At 36.5% G+C, this 22,113-nt stretch overlaps 1 protein-coding gene and 1 long non-coding RNA gene across 4 annotated transcripts; both read left to right on the top strand.

Annotated features, from left to right (window-relative positions):
- Positions 1–13,804: 13,804 nt before the first annotated feature.
- Positions 13,805–14,170, top strand: LOC147523686 (secreted RxLR effector protein 161-like). Its single transcript, XM_086571992.1, has one exon. It carries the CDS (start codon positions 13,805–13,807, stop codon positions 14,168–14,170), a length of 366 nt encoding a protein of 121 aa, XP_086428118.1.
- A 5,176-nt stretch (positions 14,171–19,346) lies between these two features.
- On the top strand, positions 19,347–20,905 carry LOC147523685 (uncharacterized). 3 transcript variants are annotated; one of them, XR_015196749.1, is made up of 4 exons: positions 19,347–19,388; positions 20,271–20,303; positions 20,437–20,541; positions 20,759–20,905. It is a non-coding gene; the product is annotated as an uncharacterized LOC147523685 (long non-coding RNA). The 3 variants fall into 3 exon arrangements; XR_015196747.1 differs by having other exon boundaries at positions 20,274–20,303; positions 20,759–20,904; XR_015196746.1 differs by lacking the exon at positions 19,347–19,388 and having other exon boundaries at positions 20,028–20,303; positions 20,759–20,899.
- The last annotated feature ends 1,208 nt before the right edge of the window (positions 20,906–22,113 follow it).

Raw genomic sequence — 22,113 nt, 5'->3', positions numbered from 1 at the left:
TTCTTTCAACACTTCTGCTTCTTCTCTCGCTCTTTTCGCAACAATTTCGACCATGGCTTAAACGATATTAGTGCAGGCTCGTGACCCATCTCGCCTAAGTGTGGAATTAGAAAATGCCATTGTAGAATGCATGGAAGTTATACCAACAGTATAAGGAGATGGAAGGATTTCCTAGAAAATCCATACTAAATAATCTTCTTGCTGGTCTTGCAGAAAGCTCACAGTTTGCAGAAAGATCACTTTATTAAAACACAACAGTATAGGAAGGATTATAGCAAACATGATACATGTGCACATACTCAAGTAAAAATCTCAGTTGGTAACATTATAATCGATCATCTTTCACCTACAAAACCCAGCTGCATTTCAAAACTCTGACATGCTACATTTCAAAACTCTGACAGCTGTTTTACTATATACAACATCAAGCCTAATTCTGTTTTCTCACGTGTAATTGAATTGCAACAGATAAAAAAAGCCGTTGTTACTAGAATTCCTATTAAATCAGATAAGAAACTATCGCACAAACGTTGAAGCACACAAAGCACATTTCACAGTACGTAAAAAAATTCAACCAGATTTTATGATTGATACCACTTGTGAAAAAAATGATATTAATATAAAACAAGAAACAACCACTTCTATTAATCTTCTTTTTAATAAGCTAGTTTCAACTTAAAACGATTTCCAACTACATAACCATAGTGGCAGAAATGTGCCTGACTCAACAAAAGATCAAAATGCAATACTAAGGAGCCCCAAAACAGTTTTTTCACAGACACATCAACAAGTGCAGTAATCTTTGAACTAAAACTAGCAAAACCAAACCTTCTTTTCTGGAGGCAAGTTATTAACTTTCAAGTACATAGCAGCAATAAACAAAGAAGAGAGTCGGGGACGAGAAGAACTTGAAACCAGCAAATCTGCCACTAGCCATTACAAACACATCAGAAGGTACATGCATGTGTTTTGCAGAACAACCAAACAGAGGAAAAGGTATGGCAGAATCATCTTTTGAATCTCGAATGGTGCACAGTCAAGGTGGTAGTGATACTGTGGCATCTTGTGGAACTGTAGCAGTCAGAAACATAACCGCAGAGAATGATGAAAAGACTGAAGATCGACTGATGCAAAGTCGAGGGGCTGGAAACGAACATATGAGTAGGCAGTATTTTTACCTAAAGCAAAGCTTTGCCTCCAGATTCTCCATTTCTCCTTGAGCCATACTTCTCTTTTCTACAACATCAATGAGATTAGAACTCAATCTAATTAAACTCCCCAAAAGTAACCTAAACCAGCAATATTGAACTTTGAAAATAAAAAGGGAGAAAGAAGTTATAAAAAAAAACAAACTTTTATCATTATGCTGTTTCCTATCTAGAGCCTAAAAGGCAACATTAGATACTATCCAATGGACATAATGATGCAATAGAACACAACCCTCGACACAGTTCTACTTAACAACACTTGATAAAACTCTAATAAGGCTGCCATATCTAAACCACTCTTAACAAGTCCAGACATCAATGAAGTCCATGACACAACATCTGGGACCAATATAGAATCAAATATTCGACGCGCAGATAAAATATCATTAGAACTAGTGAACAAATGAATCAAAAAGTTTTGAATAAAGCTATACTTACAATCGACAGATTACGTATTATTTTTCTCCGAACAATTTCTCGAGTCATGGTTAGCAATCTGTCCACATTTGTGAGACTTTCTTCCTGAATTGTTTAGGGCTATCTCTTTGGGGGATTTCCATCTATCCACTTTCTTCTTCCCCCTCCCTTTTGTTTGAGAAATGTTGGGATTCAAAATCAATAGCTGAAATAAAGACCGAATTAAAATAAATATTTATATCAAATTAAACACCAAATTAAACACTAAATTTATATCAAATTAAACATTCAAATAAAAAAAACTTGTTATGTATTAACCGAAGGTATCGAAGGCTCTGCAACTAGAGGCTCTTCATCATCTGCGTCTCCTTCGTAGGAAGTCTCAATAAACTTTGAAATTCCAATAGCCATTTCACCAATCTTTTCAATAAAATATGAATAACCCTCAAAAGTATGCAACGCATCGTAAGCCACTTGAGAAACAACCTTGATAGAATGAGCCACTCTCAAAGGTTCATTTGAGACATTCCCGACCACAAATCCAGTATCAAACTCCGCTCTATAAGTGTTAGCCTTTTGCATTCACCGCGTCAATCTAAAATGGTTTGGAATCTCTTCAATCTCAGAAGCGATAAAACCTTTAAGATATGACCACAAAGCAACCCCATAAATTGAAAGTACTTGCATTCGCAGTCTCCCTTTAAGGTTCCTCTATCGAAACTCACTCTCCAAACAGAATTCTTCAGCGGGTCTCTCCATTTCACCATGTAGCTTCCGGTTCCATACCTATCAATCTATTTCCCCATCAATTTTGTACTCCATCTTTGCCTTTTCTAGTTGCTCTTTAAATTTATTGAATATTGAGATCGTGATAGACCTTCGGCATGCATAAGGAGGAAAGCATCGTTAGGCACAATCCGCGTGAACTATGCCGGTGCGGTAATCGAATCTCTTTCTTTCCTAGCAAGCAAAGCCAAAGACTTCTCATTACCATGTACAAACTACATAAAGCGTGAGTCGCCGAATTGACAAACTGGTCATAATGAGCATTCATCGATTCACTTCGACCAGTCGTGTGCATACCAGCAAAAAAGGTGCCACTGAGATAACAAGGAACCCATTTCAACCAAAGATTTTCATACAACTCATACTTCTCAATGATTGTACACCATCTTCTCTCAAAATCAACAATCCTATACGAAAAAGAAATAGTGTTCTTCAACTCAGTTACCAATGTCTCAAATTTGGTAAATGACATCTTCTCTTGGAATTTCTGCATAATATGCCAAAGACAGTAACGATGACGAGTACTAGGGAACACTTTGGCAATGGCTGCAGTCATCGCTCTATCCTGGTCAGTGATGATTGTAGTTGGCGCACGACCACCCATGGCTGCAAGCCAGGCCTTAAATAGCCATATGAATGTATCTTCTGTCTTATCAAGCAACAATGCGCAACCAAACTGAATCAACTGATAATGATGGTTGACTCCAGTAAAAAGGGCAAAAGGCATGGAATATGCATTGGTACGATATGTGGTATCAAAAGACACAACATCCCCGAAATAGTCATACTGTCATCGAGACCTCCCATGAACCCATAAAAAGTTCACCGCAGTCCCATTTTTATCTAAATCAATAGCGTAGTAGAACCGAGGATCCTCGGCACTCTTCTGCATAAAATATTGCAGCACGGCAGTTACATCACCTTCTTTAGGCATCTTTCTGGTCAAACCATAATAATGGTTCCAACAATCTTTTTGTGTAAACCCAACTTCCTCTCCATGGAAAACATATGCCACTTTCCCAACAGATAAACTGTTATCACTAAATATCTCGGTCAAGCACTTCGCTGCTTCAGGTATATGTTTGTTAGTTTTCATGCAAATTCTCTTCGATGGGGTCACCAGACCGTGACTATGGTCATTATGAGCAACGCCGACCTCATATATCTCTTCATGCATTCTTTTCTTAATACGAATTCTAGCTTGGCAACCACATCGGATAGTTGATGTATTTCTTGATCGGACTTCATCTCTCTTGTTAACCCCTTCACGTGAGCAAACCAGTAAACAACCACTAACCAAATCCACCTGATTTTGTTGCTTGGAAGTCATCCGAACACGAGTCTCAAATCCCTCTTGTTGACCATACTCTTTGTAATAAGTATTTTCCTCGTCAACACTTGTAAAAGTCATTCCTATATAAGGAGCAGCTAATGTTTGCGTGCCTTGAACATGGGCTTTAGTAGACGAAGACCCAACTACGTTTTCTTCGATATTGATTGATGTCTCTGTTTTCATTTCTATAAATCGAAAAAATTAAAAATATAAATAACTTAAACAGTCAAAAATCCCAATGTACATAAACAGTGTAAATAACTTAAACATCAAAACTCTAAAAGAGTTCAAAACTCTGATAGAGTTCACCGAATATGCTACTTTACCAAACTCTGACAGAGTTCACCGAATATGCTACTTCACCGAACTCTGACAGAGTTCAAAACTCTGATAGAGTTCAAAACATGAGTTCAAAATAGAGTTCACGAATATCTACTTCATGAAGTTCGATGAAAACTCGACAGAGTTCACCGAACTCTGACAGAATTCAAAACTCTGACATAGTTCATCGAATATTCTACTTAAACAGACACTCTGACAGAGTTCAAAACGCGCGCAATACTTTTTTGGGATTAATTTCTGATACATTCCATCGTAAAAAAGCCTTTCATATTCATTCATTCAGTTCTCCATTTCTCCTATACAAACCACAAGCATCTCTCTAACTCTCTATCACCTTTGCAAATAACTTACCAATACAGACTTTAGAAAACAAGAAAAAGAGTAAGTATGAAAAATAGGAATTGGGTTCAAGAGAGTAACAACAACATTTGATGAAAACACTAGAGCACGTCTTTGCCAAAGCGCAATAAGCTAGAAACAAACAGTTTTCAGAGCTCTCTTAAATAAATTACAAACCACCATGATATTAGTGTTCTTCCTTCTTTATACAGTGTTTTATACAATAAATTACAAAACAGATGCAATGATTTTATCAAGTAGTGCTAAAAACAAAAATTTATCATATATTATATTCAAAAAATTATCAAAACAGATGCAATGATTTTAATTAAGTTGTTACTGATGAAGATTTATCAAATATTATTGAAGAATACGATATTTGACAAAACCCAAACTAATTAAACGAAAATCAAACCTTAATCCAGAAGCTTGGTTGGGAGTGGAGAAGAAGAAACCGAGAGAGAGAGACAGTTCTCTAATTTCGTGATTTTGAAAATTTTAGTGTTTTTTTTGAAAAATTTTTGAAAAATTTTTATCGTGAAATTTTTTAGGATTTTGAAATAACAGTGGCAGATTTAAATTTTGAAAATACCAAATCTAAAACACCCACAACTTTACCTACAAAAATTTTAACCTAATCTTTTGTGCATATGATCTGAATTAAAGAACATCTCTACAAAAATTCAACTCGTTTGACAATTTTTAACATTGACAAAAGATAATTGCAAAAACTATACATTTTGGCTTTTATGGATTTTCAAAAGTGGAAAACAATTTTATCTAAGTTAGAGGATATCAAAGAATTAAATTTTTGTAGAGATGTTCTTTATGGTTAGTATATATATGCACATATATATATATATATATATATATATATATATATATATATATATATATATATATATAAAACTATATTTATATATATTTCATTGGAGCTATAAAAACTTAAATTTACATAGTAAGTTTTGGGATTGAAAATTTCCCGACACCTGACAGAATATATGTAAATATATTTTTACATAGTCATATATATGTAAAACTATATTTATATAGTCATTAGAGCTATGAAAACTTAAATTTACATAGTAACTTTTGGGATTGAAAATTTTCCGACGACACCAGACAGAATATAAATTTAAATTTTTTTATGAAAAAAAATTTCATATAAAAATTTAAATTTAAATAGGTTAAGAAGACTGTGTAATTTTATATTGTCATATGGAAATACAAATTTACATAGGATGACGTCTGCCCGGTTTGTCCTTAAGCAGAAATTATAAGTAAAGATTGATGACGTCAGCCCGTTTGTCCTTAAGCCGAAATTATAAGTAAAGATTGATGACGTCAGCTCAGAATTTTTACAGGGGTATTTTGGTCTATTTTGGCTTTGATGTTATGTTTTAAATAATAGGGAGGTTTTATGCATTTGTTCACTTACAAGGGGTTTTTGTGCAACCATTTAAGTAGCAGGGAGATTAAACCGGTGATGTGTTGGGAGCTTACCCTGCCAGTACTTAGGATTGCCCCTAGGTGCTAGCTACAAGAACAAGAAGGTTTTGGAGCCTGTAATAGAGACGGTGTGAGGAAGACACGGTGGCTGGAGAATGAAGCTAATGTCTAAAGCTAAGGGTTAAGAGTGATCCTCATAACCAACCAGTGTGCTCTCAAGCTCGCCTATCTACTTTGTGTCCTTATTCACAATCTCATGCGGTGTTGGTTCAGTAATTGAGCGACTAATTAGAGACTTCCTATGGGGCTTTAATGAGGAGCACAAGAACTACAATTTGTTGGGTTTTGGCTTCTGGATGTTGAAAGTTATGAACCAATTTCCTCTTGGTCGATGGCTATGGAGGTTTGTAACTGACGATGGATCGTTGTGGTATGATGTGATTAAGGCCAAGTATGTGTAACGCCCGTATTTAAAATAATTTATTTATTTATTAATTAATTTATTTAATTATTTATTTTAAAATTCGCTGGATTGGATTTGGGATATGTGGGCCTGATTTTTGGGCCCGAGTCTGTATTGGGCTTAGGTTTCGAACCCAAGTATATATTCACACTTTTCCAGATAATAGGGTTCTTAGATAATAAAATAAAATAAAAATAGAGGCAGAGATAGAAGCGGGATTGCTAGAGTGTTAGAGCGCGACAATTTGAACTATGATGAATTCGTCGAGCTGTTAATTAAGGTGAGTAGATTAGTTTTTCTATTTCACGTATAATTTTATTGTTCAAAGTTTTCACTCATTCTTCTGTCATTATTGTTCGTCCTGTCATTGTTAGAACTTGTTAAAATGTCATGGATAAAACTTGTTGAACTATCGTGAAACTCGGATATTGAAATGGAACTGTCGAACTGTAATACTGTGGTGGTGTGGCTATTTTATTGGAACTGTGTTATTTGTTGGGTGACGTCGGGGGTTAAATGTTCGATATTGGTTGTTAGTCGGTTGGATAGGGTGGTTGTTAAAGCTTAGAAAAAACTTGGAATAGGCGGTAATGGATGTCGAGATTGAAATGTGGGTGTGATGTTGTAGCTTGAGAGGGCATTAATGGCGTTGCAAGAAATCCGGATTATTGTTTGAACTCTTATTGTTTTGTTGTGGTATGGTTGGTTGTCACGAGGGATTGAGTGCTGGAGAGTGGGGAGGTGCTGTTGAAGCTCGAAGGTCCATTAATGGCGGCACGCCCAGACGTCCTCCAGTAAAATAATTCAAACTGTGATTCGGTTGATTTTGTGGGTTGTGTTGATTTTTACATTGCTGGTTGTTGATGTTTGATTGAATTGCTGGATTGGGTGGGGGCTGTCGGAGGTTGTAGAAGCCATTAATGGCGGCCAGAAATTTCCCAGATCTAGTTTTGGTGAAGATTGGGAATTCAAGAATTGAAGTTTTCGCTTTTGTTAAAGTGGTTGGGGTTTTTCCCTTGATCATTTTCGGTTAGGTTTGGAATTTTGAGGGTGGCTGATTAGTGGTGTCTGGTGGTGGAGGAAGAGAGCTGGTGAGGGAGATGACCAGCTGGGCTTGGGCTTTGGGCCAAAGCCTTTTGGTTTTGTTAGTTTGGCTAGATTCATTCCTATTATTTTGGGCCTAAACATGAGTTAGTAGATGGGCCAGATTCTATTATTTAGTTTTGGGCCAGTTCAGTTTAAAGTTTTTGGGCCGGTTTCAGTTCAATTTTTTGGGCCGAATCCATTTGTGTTTTGGGCCAGTTCAGTTTAAGTTTTTGGGCCAGTTTCTAATATTGTTTGGGGCCAGTCCATAGGACTTAATAGAGATCCAAATGGGTCTTTCAACATTTAGACTTTTGGGTTTGGCTAGTTAGGTCCGAACCATTTCCTTAGTCATGAGCCCATGAGCCATGCACTTTTGACCTTAGCCATGAACCAAGGCTGTAACCCTGAACCTGTTGAACATGGAAACGACAGGTTGACATTGACAATGACATGTTGACTTTGACTTTGACTGTTGACTGTGGAATGTTGACTTTTTCCAGTTTTTCACATATTTAAGAATATGGACAATTGTAATAATAAAATGTTGTCGAAAATTGTATAACCTTGTTTGTCATTATCTAATTAAGATTTGACCTAAGTAGTATGTAAAACATATAAATATTGGCACATAACAAGAGGGGAATTCTGATAATAAGACTTAGATATATATGTTTTTATGAGTATTAAATTATATACGGACTTAGATTCATGGACTTTAGTATTAGGCTTTGATGGTGAATTGAGTTCACATAAATATATTGAACGAATACATTTCATGATTGATTATTATTACGAGTTGCTACTTAAATGAATCGTAGTATTTACGAAGGCTGGAAATATTCCATATGGGGTAGTGCAATATAGGATTGGCACGTGAAATAAAAATATATTTGAGTTTTGATATAGAGATGCTTGGATATCGTGCAATGAATAGTATTGGCACGTGATAATGTGGATTGTATTATAATGAGAAACGTTGAGCACTGGAATGAGATAGAATAAGAATTATTCTGAGATATAAATGTATGACACTTGAATAAATTACGTAACGAAAATCCTAGAACCTAGCTACCACAACTCATGTGATTTGGCCCTTGAGATGGGTGTATGTGATATGATTGGCCCTTCGGGCGTTTCAGTGAATCTGAATGGCCCTTCTGGCGTAGCGAATGGTGGCTTGATTATTCCGTTCGCAAAATTAGCACGAGACGTGCGATATTTTATGCCGAATAGTAGCAGTACTCACATAATGGCTTTCGTGTGAGGGTTACCTGGTGTGTGGCATCCCGCTCAGGGTGTTACGCACGGAGTGGTTCATTATGTGAAGGGAGGCATGTGGATGTACATGTTCGGCGTTGGGAAGCGATTGTGGTAGCCAGGGAAACTAGGTAAGACATAGATACGACGTGATTTTAAGGACACGCAAAGAAAGCCTTAATTAATATAATTATGGTAATATGTTGGTTAGTGATATATCTTTAGATAGATGATTGTATATGGTTTTACAGAAGGGTGGGTCAAACTAATTACTTGTGCAGAGACGACCCACTCTGTAATTGAGCATGAAATGAGGTAAGTATAGAATATGCTTGGCTGGTTATTAGTTTAGTTAGAACCTAAGGCGCCTCGTGGAGGAACTAAATGCCTTTTTATTATGCGTATGGTTTGTTGTGTGGTTAGTGGAAAGTTAAGGCGCCTCAGTGGAGGAACTACCTGCCTTACTTATTGTACTTAAGAATGTCGTATTAGTTGTTGGAAGTTAAGGCGCCTCGGTGGAGGAACTAACTGCCTTCTGGATTGTGTATGTATATGTATTATATGCTGTATTTTAGAGCTACTTCACAGATATCATGATACGTGTGCTATGGTCACACGAACCATTTGCCGTGTGAGACACACAAATGGCTGAGCATTCTACTTAAACGCTTCTCTTAGAAACTTTCTTCGCCGATGTGGGCGAGTGGGAGATGTTGGAAATAAGGCTGGATAAACGCCCACCAAGATAAGGATAAACCACTAGGATAAGGATAACCACCAGGTATTGGGATGAGTGTAGGACTCTATCCTAGCCAATATTAGATGAGTATAGGACTCTATCCTTAGCCGATTTTGGATAAGTATGAGACTCTATCCTATCCAATATTGAGGAGGTGGGAGAGCTCTATAAATAGACCCCCCCCACCCCTCACATATTGATCATCCCAAAAACAAGAAAAGCTCTCTCTCCCTTTAATGGTGGCCTCCAACGCTTTCTAAAGGAGAAACTAGTTTTTCGTGGAGATTCCATAGGTGGTAACTTCCATTGCTAGCCATTGTCAGTTCTTGGTTCTTGGTTCGTGAACAAAGGTTGCTTCCCGTTCGTGGTTGGAACTTGACTCTAGCTAAGTTGAGAAGAAGAAGATCTTGAGTGTGCCAAGAACATCATCTTCTCCTGTAGATCAAAGCTTGGAACTTCAAATTGAAAGTTGTGACCAAGGTAACGATCTTTGTTTTCACTATTTATTTTATGCATGTGGTATAGCGTAATTGTACATATCGTAGGAATCATGCATGAGATATCGGTAAAAACCCTACATTGGTATCAGAGCCAGGTTTTCCATGGTTTGCATATTTTTGTTTGTAGTTTTGATCTTGTGATCTACAATTTTTTTTTGAAAAACTATGTTTTTTCAAAATCTTTTAATTAATTTTTAAATAATTAGGTTGTTTATAATTAATTAGAAATTTTTTTTTTTTTTTTTGCAAAATAAATTATTTATGGGAAATAATTTGTGGAAATTTTTTCTAAGATTTTTTTTTCCTTAGAAATTTTTACACGAAAATTTATTTTCTGAGATTATTTTCTCTAGAAATTTTAGAATTTTTCACATGTATTTTTTCACGATTAAAAATTAACATTAGGATGTTTATTTTTACCATGCATTAATTATTTAAATCTGGATTTTTACTATTGCATGTAAATAAAATTGTATGTTTTATTAAATGGAAATTTAAGTAGTAGATTTTTTTGCATATTCTATGTTATTAATAGTCAAATGCATTGATTTTATTTAATGGCTAGAATCATGCTAGTAGATTATCATGATCATCTCATATGTAAAAATGTGGATTACTTCGATTTATTTTAAGAGATGATTCTTATTCGTAGTATCTTATTTTTGGAATTCAAACTTGATAGAATGGCACCCGATGGAAAATTCCCGTTTACCATGCTACCTGAAAAGGACTTGTTAAACGATAAGAATTACGAACTTTGGTATAGGAAAGTTAGGCTAATTCTAGTAGATAGGAAGGTCATTGACATAATAACTGAGACAATAGCAGAACCTACCGCTGAAGGATTAACACAAGCTGCTTATACTGCTGCACTTAAAAAGTATAATGAGTATACAAGTAGAGATAATGTTGCCCGAATTGCCATACTTGGCACCATGAGGAATGACTTCATGATGCGGTATGATGGCCTTGGATCGGCTAAAGAGCTATAGGAAGCAGTAAAGGCGGACCTTGGGGGTACGACTACTACACAACTGAGGAGGCTACAAATGAGCTTTGATAAATTTATCAAGCTACCCCATACCTTTATGACACAACATTGCACGATGGTGAGGAACATGGTTGCTGAGTTAGCCCAAGTAGGACAGGTCGTGTCAAATGAACAACAAATTCAAGCTGTCATTAGGTCTTTACCTAAAACTTGGGAACAATTTTGTCTTATCTTGATGCATGACAACAGTATCACAAACTTTGCACAGGTGCAGAGGAAATGTGAGCTTGAGGAACAAAGGCTTCTCAATGAAAAGCCTGCTATTCAAATTGAAGCAAATGTTATCAACTCCAAAAAGAGGAAGGCTCCTTGGAACAAGAAAAGTGGAAAAGGGAAAGGCAAGGAAAAGGCCAAACCTGACTCATAGCAAAAGAAACCTAGGAAGTTGATAGGCATGACTAGTGTTGAATGCTTCCATTGTCATCAGATGGGATACTATGCTAGGGCATGTCCTTCTCTTGAGGCAAGTTTTACTTTAAGTATTGTCATGCTGTCTGATTCATCACAATATTGGATTGTAGATTCAGTAGTGACTAAGTCGAGATAGGTCCCTATTTGAAGATTTCAGGAAACTTCCACAAGGAACTTGGAGAGTCCACATGGGAAACCAAAGTGTAGCTGATGTTTTGGGCACAGGCACTTGTAGGTTGGATTTTGCGAGTGGGAGATCCATCCTTATTGCAGAAGTACTTTTTGTACCCTCAATTAGGAGAAATCTTTTATCAGTTTTGAAATTACTTCAAGAATCCTATGTGTTTAATTTTTTCCAAAACTCGTTTGAGATATCTTTAAATAACAGTTTGATAGGTCATGCTTATTTAATGAATTCTTTTATGACATTACACTTAGCACAAACTGAAGTTTTTATGTCTAAAATGGTTGGTTGCCAATTGTGGCATGCTAGACTAGGACATATTGGACACAGTAGGATCGACCGCTTAGCAAGGGGAGGGTTGTTAGGTAACTTAACCTCTGTTAAAATGGAAACCTGTGAAAGTTGTCTTGCTGGAAAGGCCACCAAGAAATCTTTTGGGAAAGCCCAAAGGGCAACTTATCATTTACAACTTATTCACTTTGACATATGTGGACCAATGAATGTAACAGCAATGCATGGGGCTTTGTATTTCATTACCTTCACAGATGACTATACACGTTATGGGACCGTGTACTTGATGTCTCACAAATCAGATGCCTTGGACTGTTTTAAAAAGTACAAGAACCTTGTTGAGAATCAACTTGATAGGACAATAAAGGCCTTAAGAACTAACCGCGGACGTGAGTATCTTTCGGATGAGTTTAAGAAACTCTGTGAAAATAAGGGTATAGCCAGACAGCTAACTATTCCTTATACCCCTCAGCAGAATGGTGTCTCTGAGAGAAGGAATAGAATCCTGCTAGGCATGGTTAGATCTATGATGGCTCAGGCTAACTTGCCCATCTCATTATGGGGTGATGCATTGTTAATGGCTGCGCACATACTTAACCTAGTTCCTTCAAAATCTGTTGACAAAACACCCTATGAACTATGGACTGGTAGACAACCCGTTTTGAACTACCTTAGACCATGGGGGTGTGCAGCCTTTGTCACTTCTCAAAATCGAGAATTTGGGAAGTTGAGTGCTCCTGGAAAGAAGTGTGTCTTTATAAGATACAGTGAGACTTCTAAGGGGTATGTCTTCCTAGGGGAGGATACTCAAGGGCATGTCACAAAAATAGAAGCACGTAACGTCAGATTCTTAGAGGATCAATATTCAATGAGGGGTGAGGTTGATAAGGATCTACAACTTTACGAAGTTCACAACCTTATAACTGTTGTTGAACAAGGCGAAGATGAAACTTTCATCAACCCTGATTCCAGTGACAATGGCATTGGTCAACTGATTGATCAATCCCAACCTCATAAGAGTGCTAGAGGCCATATCCCCAAATGTCGGTTTGAGATTGAAAGGGAGATAAATATGACCAATGCACTTACAGAAATATCTGATGAACCTAAAACGTTCAAGGAGGCTATTTATGGGTCCAATACAAGTAAGTGGATGGAAGCTATGAAGGAAGAATTGGAGTCAATGAAGAAAAACAAAGTATGGGACTTAGTTCATCTACCTCCAAACAGGAGATCTATTGGGAACAGGTGGGTTCTCAAGATCAAGAAAAATACGGAAGGGAACATAGACAAAGTCAAAGCCAGGCTTGTTGCAAAATGTTACACCCAAAAAGAAGGAATAGACTATGAGGACACCTTCTCTAGTAGTGAGATTTGCCTCCATACGTCTCCTCTTGTCAATGGTTGCCCACTTAGATTTAGAACTTTACCAGATGGATGTCAAAACTGCTTTTCTCAATGGAGAATTGCAAGAGGAAATCTATATGGATCAACCCACCGGTTTTTCAATCAAGGGTCAGGAACACAAAGTGTGTAAACTGAACAGATCCATATATGGTTTAAAATAGGCCTCTAGATAGTGAAATATAAGATTCCATGAAGCTATGCTTCAAGACAAATTCAAAATGGTAAATGAGGACCATTGCATATATGTCAAGACATCTAAAAATGGTTTTGTGATTCTATCTCTATATGTGGATGACATTTTGTTAGCAGGTAACAACAAGGCATTGATAAATTCCACTAAGGAGTGGTTGTCATTAAACTTCGAAATGAAGGACATGGATGAAGCTAGTTATGTCTTAGAAGTTAAAATAACTCGGGATCGGCCCAAACGGTTTTGGAAAGATTCAACATGACTGATTGCAAGCAAGTGGATCTCCCAGTAAGTCTAGGAGAGTCTTTGAGTTCTAAAATATCTCCCAAGAATCCTACTGAAACTCAGGCTATGAAAAATGTACCATACTCAAGCGCTGTCGGAAACCTTATGTATGCAATATTGTGTACAAGGCCAAACATCTGCTATGCAGTTGGGTTAGTATCAAGGTTCCAAACAAATCCTGGGGTCGCACACTGGAAGGCTGTCAAGAAGATAATGAGGTATCTCAAAGGCACCATGGACTACTCGCTTGTCTACCAAGGGAAAGATCTTAAGCTGATTGGGTACTCCGATGCCGACTGGGCTAGAGACCTTGATGAGAGAAAGTCAACTTCAGGATATACCTACATAATGAATGGAGGTGCTATATCCTGGAGTAGCAAGAAGCAAACTTCCATAGCACTTTCGACTATTGAAGCTGAGTATATTGCATGATGCTCTGCCACACAGGAGGCTGTGTGGCTCAGACAATTCATCAAACACTTGTCAGTGTTCTCAAGAGCTGCTGAACCACTTCACATCTGGACTGACTGCATGGTTGCTCTTGCATATGCTAAAGATCCAAAATACCAAGGAAGAACCAATCATATAAAGTTAAAGTACCACTACATACGACAAATGATACTGAAGAAGAAAGTGGTTCTACAACATATATCCACTAATCAGATGGTTGTGGATCCACTGACCAAACCTATTCCAAAGGAACTCTTCCTTGCATATGTAAAAATGCTTGGGTTAAAGAGGATGTGATTATGCTAAGAACACTTTGATGGTTTAATGAATAAACGTGCATTCTTTCCAGATCGATTGCATTCTCATTATACTGTTTATCATCTCATATGTATGTCAGTAGGGTTGACTGGTTCACTCACATGAACAAATACTTCCATTTTATGATGGGAGTTTAGCTTGACAAGTCACTAAACCTTATGGGAAGGGTGGACCTAGTGTTGAGTCATACCCCTTCTTATAATTAGATAAGAAGAAACAGGCTTCATAGGGAAGATAATGTCTAAACCTACAAACGGTTGTTGCCAAGTGGGAGCAAAGTATCCTTGGAATTGTCATTAGGGATGACAACACTTGCATGGTATGAGTGGACATACAGATATCTATTGCTGAGTAAAAAAATTATATACTCTTGCCATGACATGTTTTCACACAACATGTGTATAGTTGACCACCTGAGAGCAAGAAAATAAATATCCCTAAAAAATTCTTGCTATATGAGCTCTATTGATATGTTTTTTGTTTAAGACATATCGAATGGTACCCTCCTTGAACTTTTGACCTTGTCAAGAAAATAAGAGGACTACTCGTAACTTTGGTTTGCTCCCCACAAGCTCTTACTAAAAGGCTGACTGGATGCATATTGGGAAGTTGGTAGAATTCTGACGACAATGACTTGCGTGCAAAGGGTAAAAGAACTGAAAGTTTATCACACAATCACTGGGATTCTACCTGGCCAGGACAATTCATGATAATTGTTAATCATGTGATACATTTTTGACTTTATGGTATGGACTCATAGGGATGAGTGCTATTTGTCAAAGTGATAAAACAAACAGATCTTGGGGTATACACACACTCTTTGGATATTAGGTTTCCGTATTCGTCTTCTTTAAGATCACTGTGTCGTGCTTTTCATTGCGACTTGCTACTTCACAGATATCATGATACGTGTGCTAGGGTCACACGAACCATTTGCCGTGTGAGACACACAAATGGCTGAGCATTCTACTTAAACACTTCTCTTAGAAACTTTCTTCGCCAATGTGGGCGAGTGGGAGATGTTGGAAATAAGGCTGGATAAACGCCCACCAAGATAAGGATAAACCACCAAGATAAGGATAACCACCAGGTATTGGGATGAGTGTAGGACTCTATCCTAGCCAATATTAGATGAGTATAGGACTCTATCCTTAGCCGATTTTGGATAAGTATGAGACTCTATCCTATCCAATATTGAGGAGGTGGGAGAGCTCTATAAATAGACCCCCCACCCCTCACATATTGATCATCCCAAAAACAAGAAAAGCTCTCTCTCCCTTTAATGGTGGCCTCCAACGCTTTCTAAAGAAGAAACTAGTTTTTCGTGGAGATTCCATAGGTGGTAACCTCCATTGCTAGCCATTGTCAGTTCTTGGTTCTTGGTTCGTGAACAAAGGTTGCTTCCCGTTCGTGGTTGGAACTTGACTCTAGCTAAGTTGAGAAGAAGAAGATCTTGAGTGTGCCAAGAACATCATCTTATCCTATAGATCAAAGCTTGGAACTTCAATTGAAAGCTGTGACCAAGGTACGATCTTCTGTTTCTGCTGTGCTATTTTATGCATGTGGTATAGTGTAATTATACATATCGTAGGAATCATGCATGAGATATCAGTAAAAACCCTATAATCAGCTTCATTAAGAAGTAGTTGGATGAGTAGTACCATAGATAGCTTGTGATCTGGTCTGAACTGGTGGTGGAGACTGAAGACTAGTCTAAGTTAGTGGGCTACCTCTTTTCTTCTTTGGAACCTGCCATGGTGTTCCATTTTCTAATGGGGTGCTTTTGCAACAAGCTACAGACCCTTGCTTTTCTTCTCGAGTTCTTGAAGAAAACCCTTTGAGTTGATGTAATACATATTAGTAAAACTGATAGCTCTTCTCGTGTATTGGTTTTTTTTAAGTGTCGACTGCCTCACACCCTCACAAGAGATATGCAAATACCTGTCAACAATGGCTGTGACTCTGTTTGGCTGGTTCCTCTTCCAAATGTGGTTATGTTGGTTGCTTGGTTTTCGATGGTTATCCTATCACTTTATTTTTCGTGTTAAGAAATCTGTATTATGGTACTAGTCATAAAAGTTAAACCAAGAGACATCCCAAATGGACCGCCAAGAATCATTTAGGGGATGTGTGATTTTGTTGTAGTTTATGTTGGAATCTTTTGTGCATTTTTAAATACTAGTGTGTGTGTGCAAAGTGGAGGAGATGAACAAAGGGTGTTCTCTCCACTTTAGTGCATAGTAGATAGTCCCACATTGGTTATCCACCACATCGGGTAGGGTTTGGGCTTGGGTTTGGGCTTACTATTGTGGGTAGTGGTTTGACCAGCAAGTTTCAGTGTTCTATTAGGAGTTGGTCTCTCTTCCTTATCTGTTTAGGAGACCGACCTACTCTCTATAAATAGGACTGTGAGTTCATAGAGAGAAGAGACTTGATCAGAAACTCAACTCAGAGAAACAGAAACTCAAACCGGTCCTTTTCTTCTTCTCTTCTTCCTGTAGCCGCCAGAGAGAGTTATATTGTTGTTCTAGAGGGTAGTCTGTTCTAATGCAAAGTCAGACTGCTGTTAACTATTGAATCCTTTGAGGAAGACACCACTGCTGCCTTTCTGCACCACTGGAAGGGGCAAAATCTTTCCTTAAGGATGACCTAATCCGCCTTTGGTTATTCCCGCCATTCTTTGTCCTTGTCTCTTTCATTGCTACTATTTTTTTTTTCTTTTCGTTCTTCTTTAGTTGTTGTTTTAATAAAAATATTCTAACAATCTTAAGGAAAGAATTTCGTAGTAGAACAAAGGAGAGTGCTTTAATATGGCAATCAAAAGATAAGTCTTTTACTTTGAGTTATTGTTTGTGTTATTGGGTTATAACTTTAGAAATTTTCTAATAATTTCGTTTTTGTTAGGGGAACCAATTAAAGATTGAATATTTATTGATCTTTTGTGGTTTATCAAACCCTATATGGTTGTAGACTTTTCTCCTACGTTTGTGGGAGTCAAATATGAGATTTCTATCAAGAAAAACGTCAAAGTTCGTCTTTTTGACAGCTGCGTCACTCGTTACGAAAACTGTTGTAACTTTCAGCTCAGAGCTCGGTTTTGCAATCCGCTTCTTGTGTTGGATAGCTGATTCAAAGAGTTTTTCAGTGGTATAAGGCTTGATACCCAATTGGTCTTGAGCTGGTTCATAATTACAGTTCTTTGGAACTATTTTTTCTAGAATGAGGAAAATATGGTAATCCGGTTTTTCAATCGGTTAGGTATCGTATTCTTTCACTCTTTGCAATTCTTTTGGTTTGATTATATGGTGATATTCTTGCCTTGAGTTGCATGCTAGTTTTTCTTAGGAGGAAAATCCCTAAGCTTAAACTTCTTTAATAACCTAGTCAACAAATTATACGTGTTTATCACTAAGATATTAATTGGTTTGACTAGAAGTAGGTTGATATTAATTTTCTTTGTACATATGTAAATGTATGTAGATGGTCTAAGGCAGAGTCCAATGACTCCCTATCCTTTTAAAAGTTGAGCTAAAGTCAACAAAGTAGAGCTAAAGTCAATAGATTTTACTCGCTATCATTACTTTTCTATGTATATATACAAAGGGTCAAAAAAGGAGTTACTAATAATTAGAAACACCTCCCTGTATTTGTTTAATTCTCCCTATTCTATTCTTAATTTAGTATGGTCTCCTCAGATTGAATAATAAAAAAAAAACATATTTTACACGTCCGGAGAACCCAAAAAATAAAGAAAATCGCCCCAAACTCTCTCAAAAAAAAAAAAAAAAAAAACCCTCAAATCGGACTTGCTTCTAATGTAGGGTGCTTTTGTTTATAGTGACGTGCATTCAATTCAACCTTGTTAATGATGGCTACTTTATCAGTGGCTCTATCGACGGAAAGTTCAAATTTGGGGAGTTTCAGAAAGCCGAGTCCTAGATTGGGCAGATGTTCGAGATATAATAATTGCCATATGTTACCACTGTATCAGATCCCAAACTCCAGCCATTGCCAAGAAGTTGAAGATTTGTATAGGCTGAACAAACGATTTTCTTGGCTTTTGTTTTGCAGACACCGTGATGAAGTTGGGGGTTGGAATCAGGTTTGTTTTGCATGACTACCATTTTTTCCGGAAGAGCCAAGGTATACTTAGATTATCTTTGCTTGGGGAAAGGACATTTAGGTTCAAAGAAGAGCATAACAATATTGGAATAATGGAATATTGTGAGAGGCTAAGATTGAGGATTTATTGGTCGACTTTAGCTTTCAACCCCATCCTAAGATCATAATTGCTAGCTTCCATCCATTTCCATGATTTGTCCGGATTTATTTCATATATATGCATTTCTTAATATTGCTTAAGGTAGCATACTATTTAGACATCTCCGGTGAGGTCGTGGTTCTACACAGAGCTTAAGGAAATGGGTGATTGAATTCACTCAATTCGAATGGTCTCAAGGATACCGCAAATTGAACATTGAGAATTTTTCTGAATAGACTTCTCACAGGTTATATAGCTTAACAAAGACTCCAGCTTATTGAAATGCTTCTTGATAGCTTAAATTCAGTTAACAACCGCTTCTTCCAATACTAATTATTAATGCGAAAAAGTAAATAAAGAATGACAAAAAGTGTTTAGGAAGGTGACAGGTTGAGAGTAGAGATAAAGTTAGGATTGAAAAACTGCTTAAAAGGTCCGGGAATATTGGCCGAGAGGAAAAATGATAAGAAGATGCAGAGAAAATTGCAAAAGGGAGAAGAAGCTTTATGTGTCCTAGGTTTGAAGGTCACAAGGAATGGTTCTTTACTTGAATGGGATTTAAGTTTTCATGTCAGAATCGAGATGGGAGTTTCTTGTTGTCGTTGTAGTTCATCGAAGATGGTGAGGTGGTGCATTTATGTTATTTATGGATATTTAATGTTTTTTTTCAAGTAAACTTTTAATCAGTTGTGGTTTTCATAGTTTTGCCCTTGTAAGAGATTGTTAAACTATAATGGTCAAAATATGAAAAAAAATTATATCAACTGATTGATTTTGAGTTCCTATTACATTTATGTTGTTCGACTTTGATTTACTGGTTTTCTGTAGAATTACTTTCATGTGGTGCATTTATGTTTACTTACTTATTTTTTATAAAAGGTGTGTTTATGTTTATCAATCTGTTGGCGACACTATTCCTCCCGTAGAATTTTATCATTCTATATAGAAATGTGCCATATTTGCGTAGGATCTTTTCGCATGCGAATTTCAGAGGCACTTCAACTTTACTTGCAATGGTTAATGAGAATTAGGTCTATATATATATATATATATATATATATATATATATATATATATATATATATATAAAGCTCTCAAGATATTCTCTCTCCTCACCATATCGCTTTATTTTCCAACCCAAGCAATATTAGTGGTTCCTAGAAAAGAAGAGGTCCTAATAATTAGAAACACCTCCCCATATTTGTTTAAATCTCCCTAATCTATTCTTAATTTTCTATGGTCTCCTCAATTTTTAAAAAAAAAAAAACAAATTAAATAAACCTTATACAAATTCTACCGGAAACCTAACTTTTCTTATACAAATTCTACCGAAGACCTGCCAAGTTTAGGATCGGGCGTTGACCAAGTCTTATAACATGTTACGTTTTTTTTTGTGTACAACGCGAAAAGCCTGCTTCAAATGAAAATATAAATTTATTCCCTATTAATAGCATTATTGTTACCTCCTCCTACTTAATAATGTTTCTGTAATTTCAATGACAGTAGCATGGTGGAAAGTCAATATTTTTTGCTCAGGTATGATACTTGAAACAATCTTGTTATTACCATTGATTTGCTTTTTTTTTAGAAGTTGTAGATGTTGGTATGTGTATTACTTTTGTATGAATATATTTCCAATCTTGTTTTATTTTCGGTATTGATATCGCAGATTGCTTTTCCAATGCTACGGGTGAACCGCAGCTATGACAACTCGAAAAGCAACATTGCTGCTATTCTAGCAAAGGACGAAGAGTAATTCTCTGCAACATTAAAGGTAACAAAATTCAATAATTGATTGAGTATTGTTTGCAACCTAAAGGCAAAAAAGGACACGACGTGCATTTTGTTGTAGACTAATTTGACATATATATCTCCGAGTATATATGCAGGTCTACAACCCAATAAATAAGTAATACTAAATTTAGAAGTTATGTTGTTATTTGATCATCATGTGTACTTAGATGATCAACCGGTGTTAATATATGGACCAGGGAATCTGCCAACCAAAACAGTGAATGCATGCATGTGTTGCCGCTGTATTTAGGACTTCAGACTTATCGTTTTGTTAGAAAAGTCAGAGTACTTTTGGTAAGAATTAAGCCCCTCCATAAATATCTATGTTTCTCATTTGCTATTAGCATGTCAATGAGCTAAATAGATTGATCATTATTTACCGCTATCAAAAGATTTTCATACTAATTATTTGAGCTTATAGTTGGAGTCTAAGATCGACTTTATAGTTTTACACATATTCTCATGATGTTATTCACATGCATTAAGCAGAATAACAAACCATCATGACATAAGCAATTTCCTAGGCATAGATTTTCGATCATTTGTATCTTCAGGCTTTAGGGAGATTGCATTTTCATTGAATGCACCACCTATTTGGATTATAATATCTTGGTCTGAAACTGTTTTTCCTTTCCAATTTATTCCTTTACCTTGCTATCAATGTGCATGGGTGACAGTCCCATATTCATGTCATTTTGGAATTTATTTAAGACTTAAGTTCCATGATTGAAATTCTAAGTAGACTTATAATGATATGAATTAAAAGTTTGTTTCTTCGACTCAGGTAGCCTTCGTGAACTTGCACAACAGTTTCTTCTTAATTTTGATTAGATTTTTTTGTGTGCTTTTGATGTACTGTGTTACAATATTGTCTATTCAAATAACTTATGAAAGTTTGGAAGCATACCTGTGATAGCCCCCCCTACTTTGACAACATTGTGTCTTTGTGTATGTTTGGAGAGACCCCAACCATAGCTTAAGGATGTATCCAAACTGAACCTGAGGCATAACATCTATTGTTCGCACGCTTTGACACACTCAATCACCACAGTTCACCGGAAGGATTTACTATTAGTTAGATTTAGATTTCCTCCAACAGGTTCTCTTCAAGCGTTGATTTTATTTAGATATATATACTAAGAAATGGTTGATATTCTATACTATAAAATTGCATATTATAAGCTATGGTTTATAAGGTTTTGGTTGAACTATGTATGTCAACGATGTTTAAACCTACAAGCTATGCTTTACGTCTTAGTGCTCTCTCTTATTTGCAATTAGCTGTTTATTTATAAATTGTTTCTATATTTCGCTTTTTATAATTGTCTTTAAAGTAAAGCCATGCCCAACGACCTTGATGTCATCCGTAGACGAAAGCATGCACAATTACTAATGGTACTTAACCTGTTTCAATTGATCCATGCACTACGCATACCTCTAAGGTGTACCGGGTTGAAACTTATTATAGATATATTTTTTTCATATAGATTTATTTAAGTTTTGTTTCAGTGTAAACACCACCAAATTCCTTTTCCGAGCATAGATTTATTAC

Source organism: Coptis chinensis, chromosome 1, assembly GCF_015680905.1.
Source record: "Coptis chinensis isolate HL-2020 chromosome 1, ASM1568090v1, whole genome shotgun sequence".
In the NCBI taxonomy this organism is placed as follows: Eukaryota; Viridiplantae; Streptophyta; class Magnoliopsida; order Ranunculales; family Ranunculaceae; genus Coptis; species Coptis chinensis.
The sequence above is the reverse complement of the archived record's forward strand: the minus strand, read 5'-3'. Positions and strand labels throughout refer to the sequence as shown.

Coding starts and splice junctions, on each gene's coding strand:
- LOC147523686 (XM_086571992.1), top strand. CDS start 13,805: ATGAAAAATGTACCATACTCAAGCGCTGTCGGAAACCTTATGTATGCA.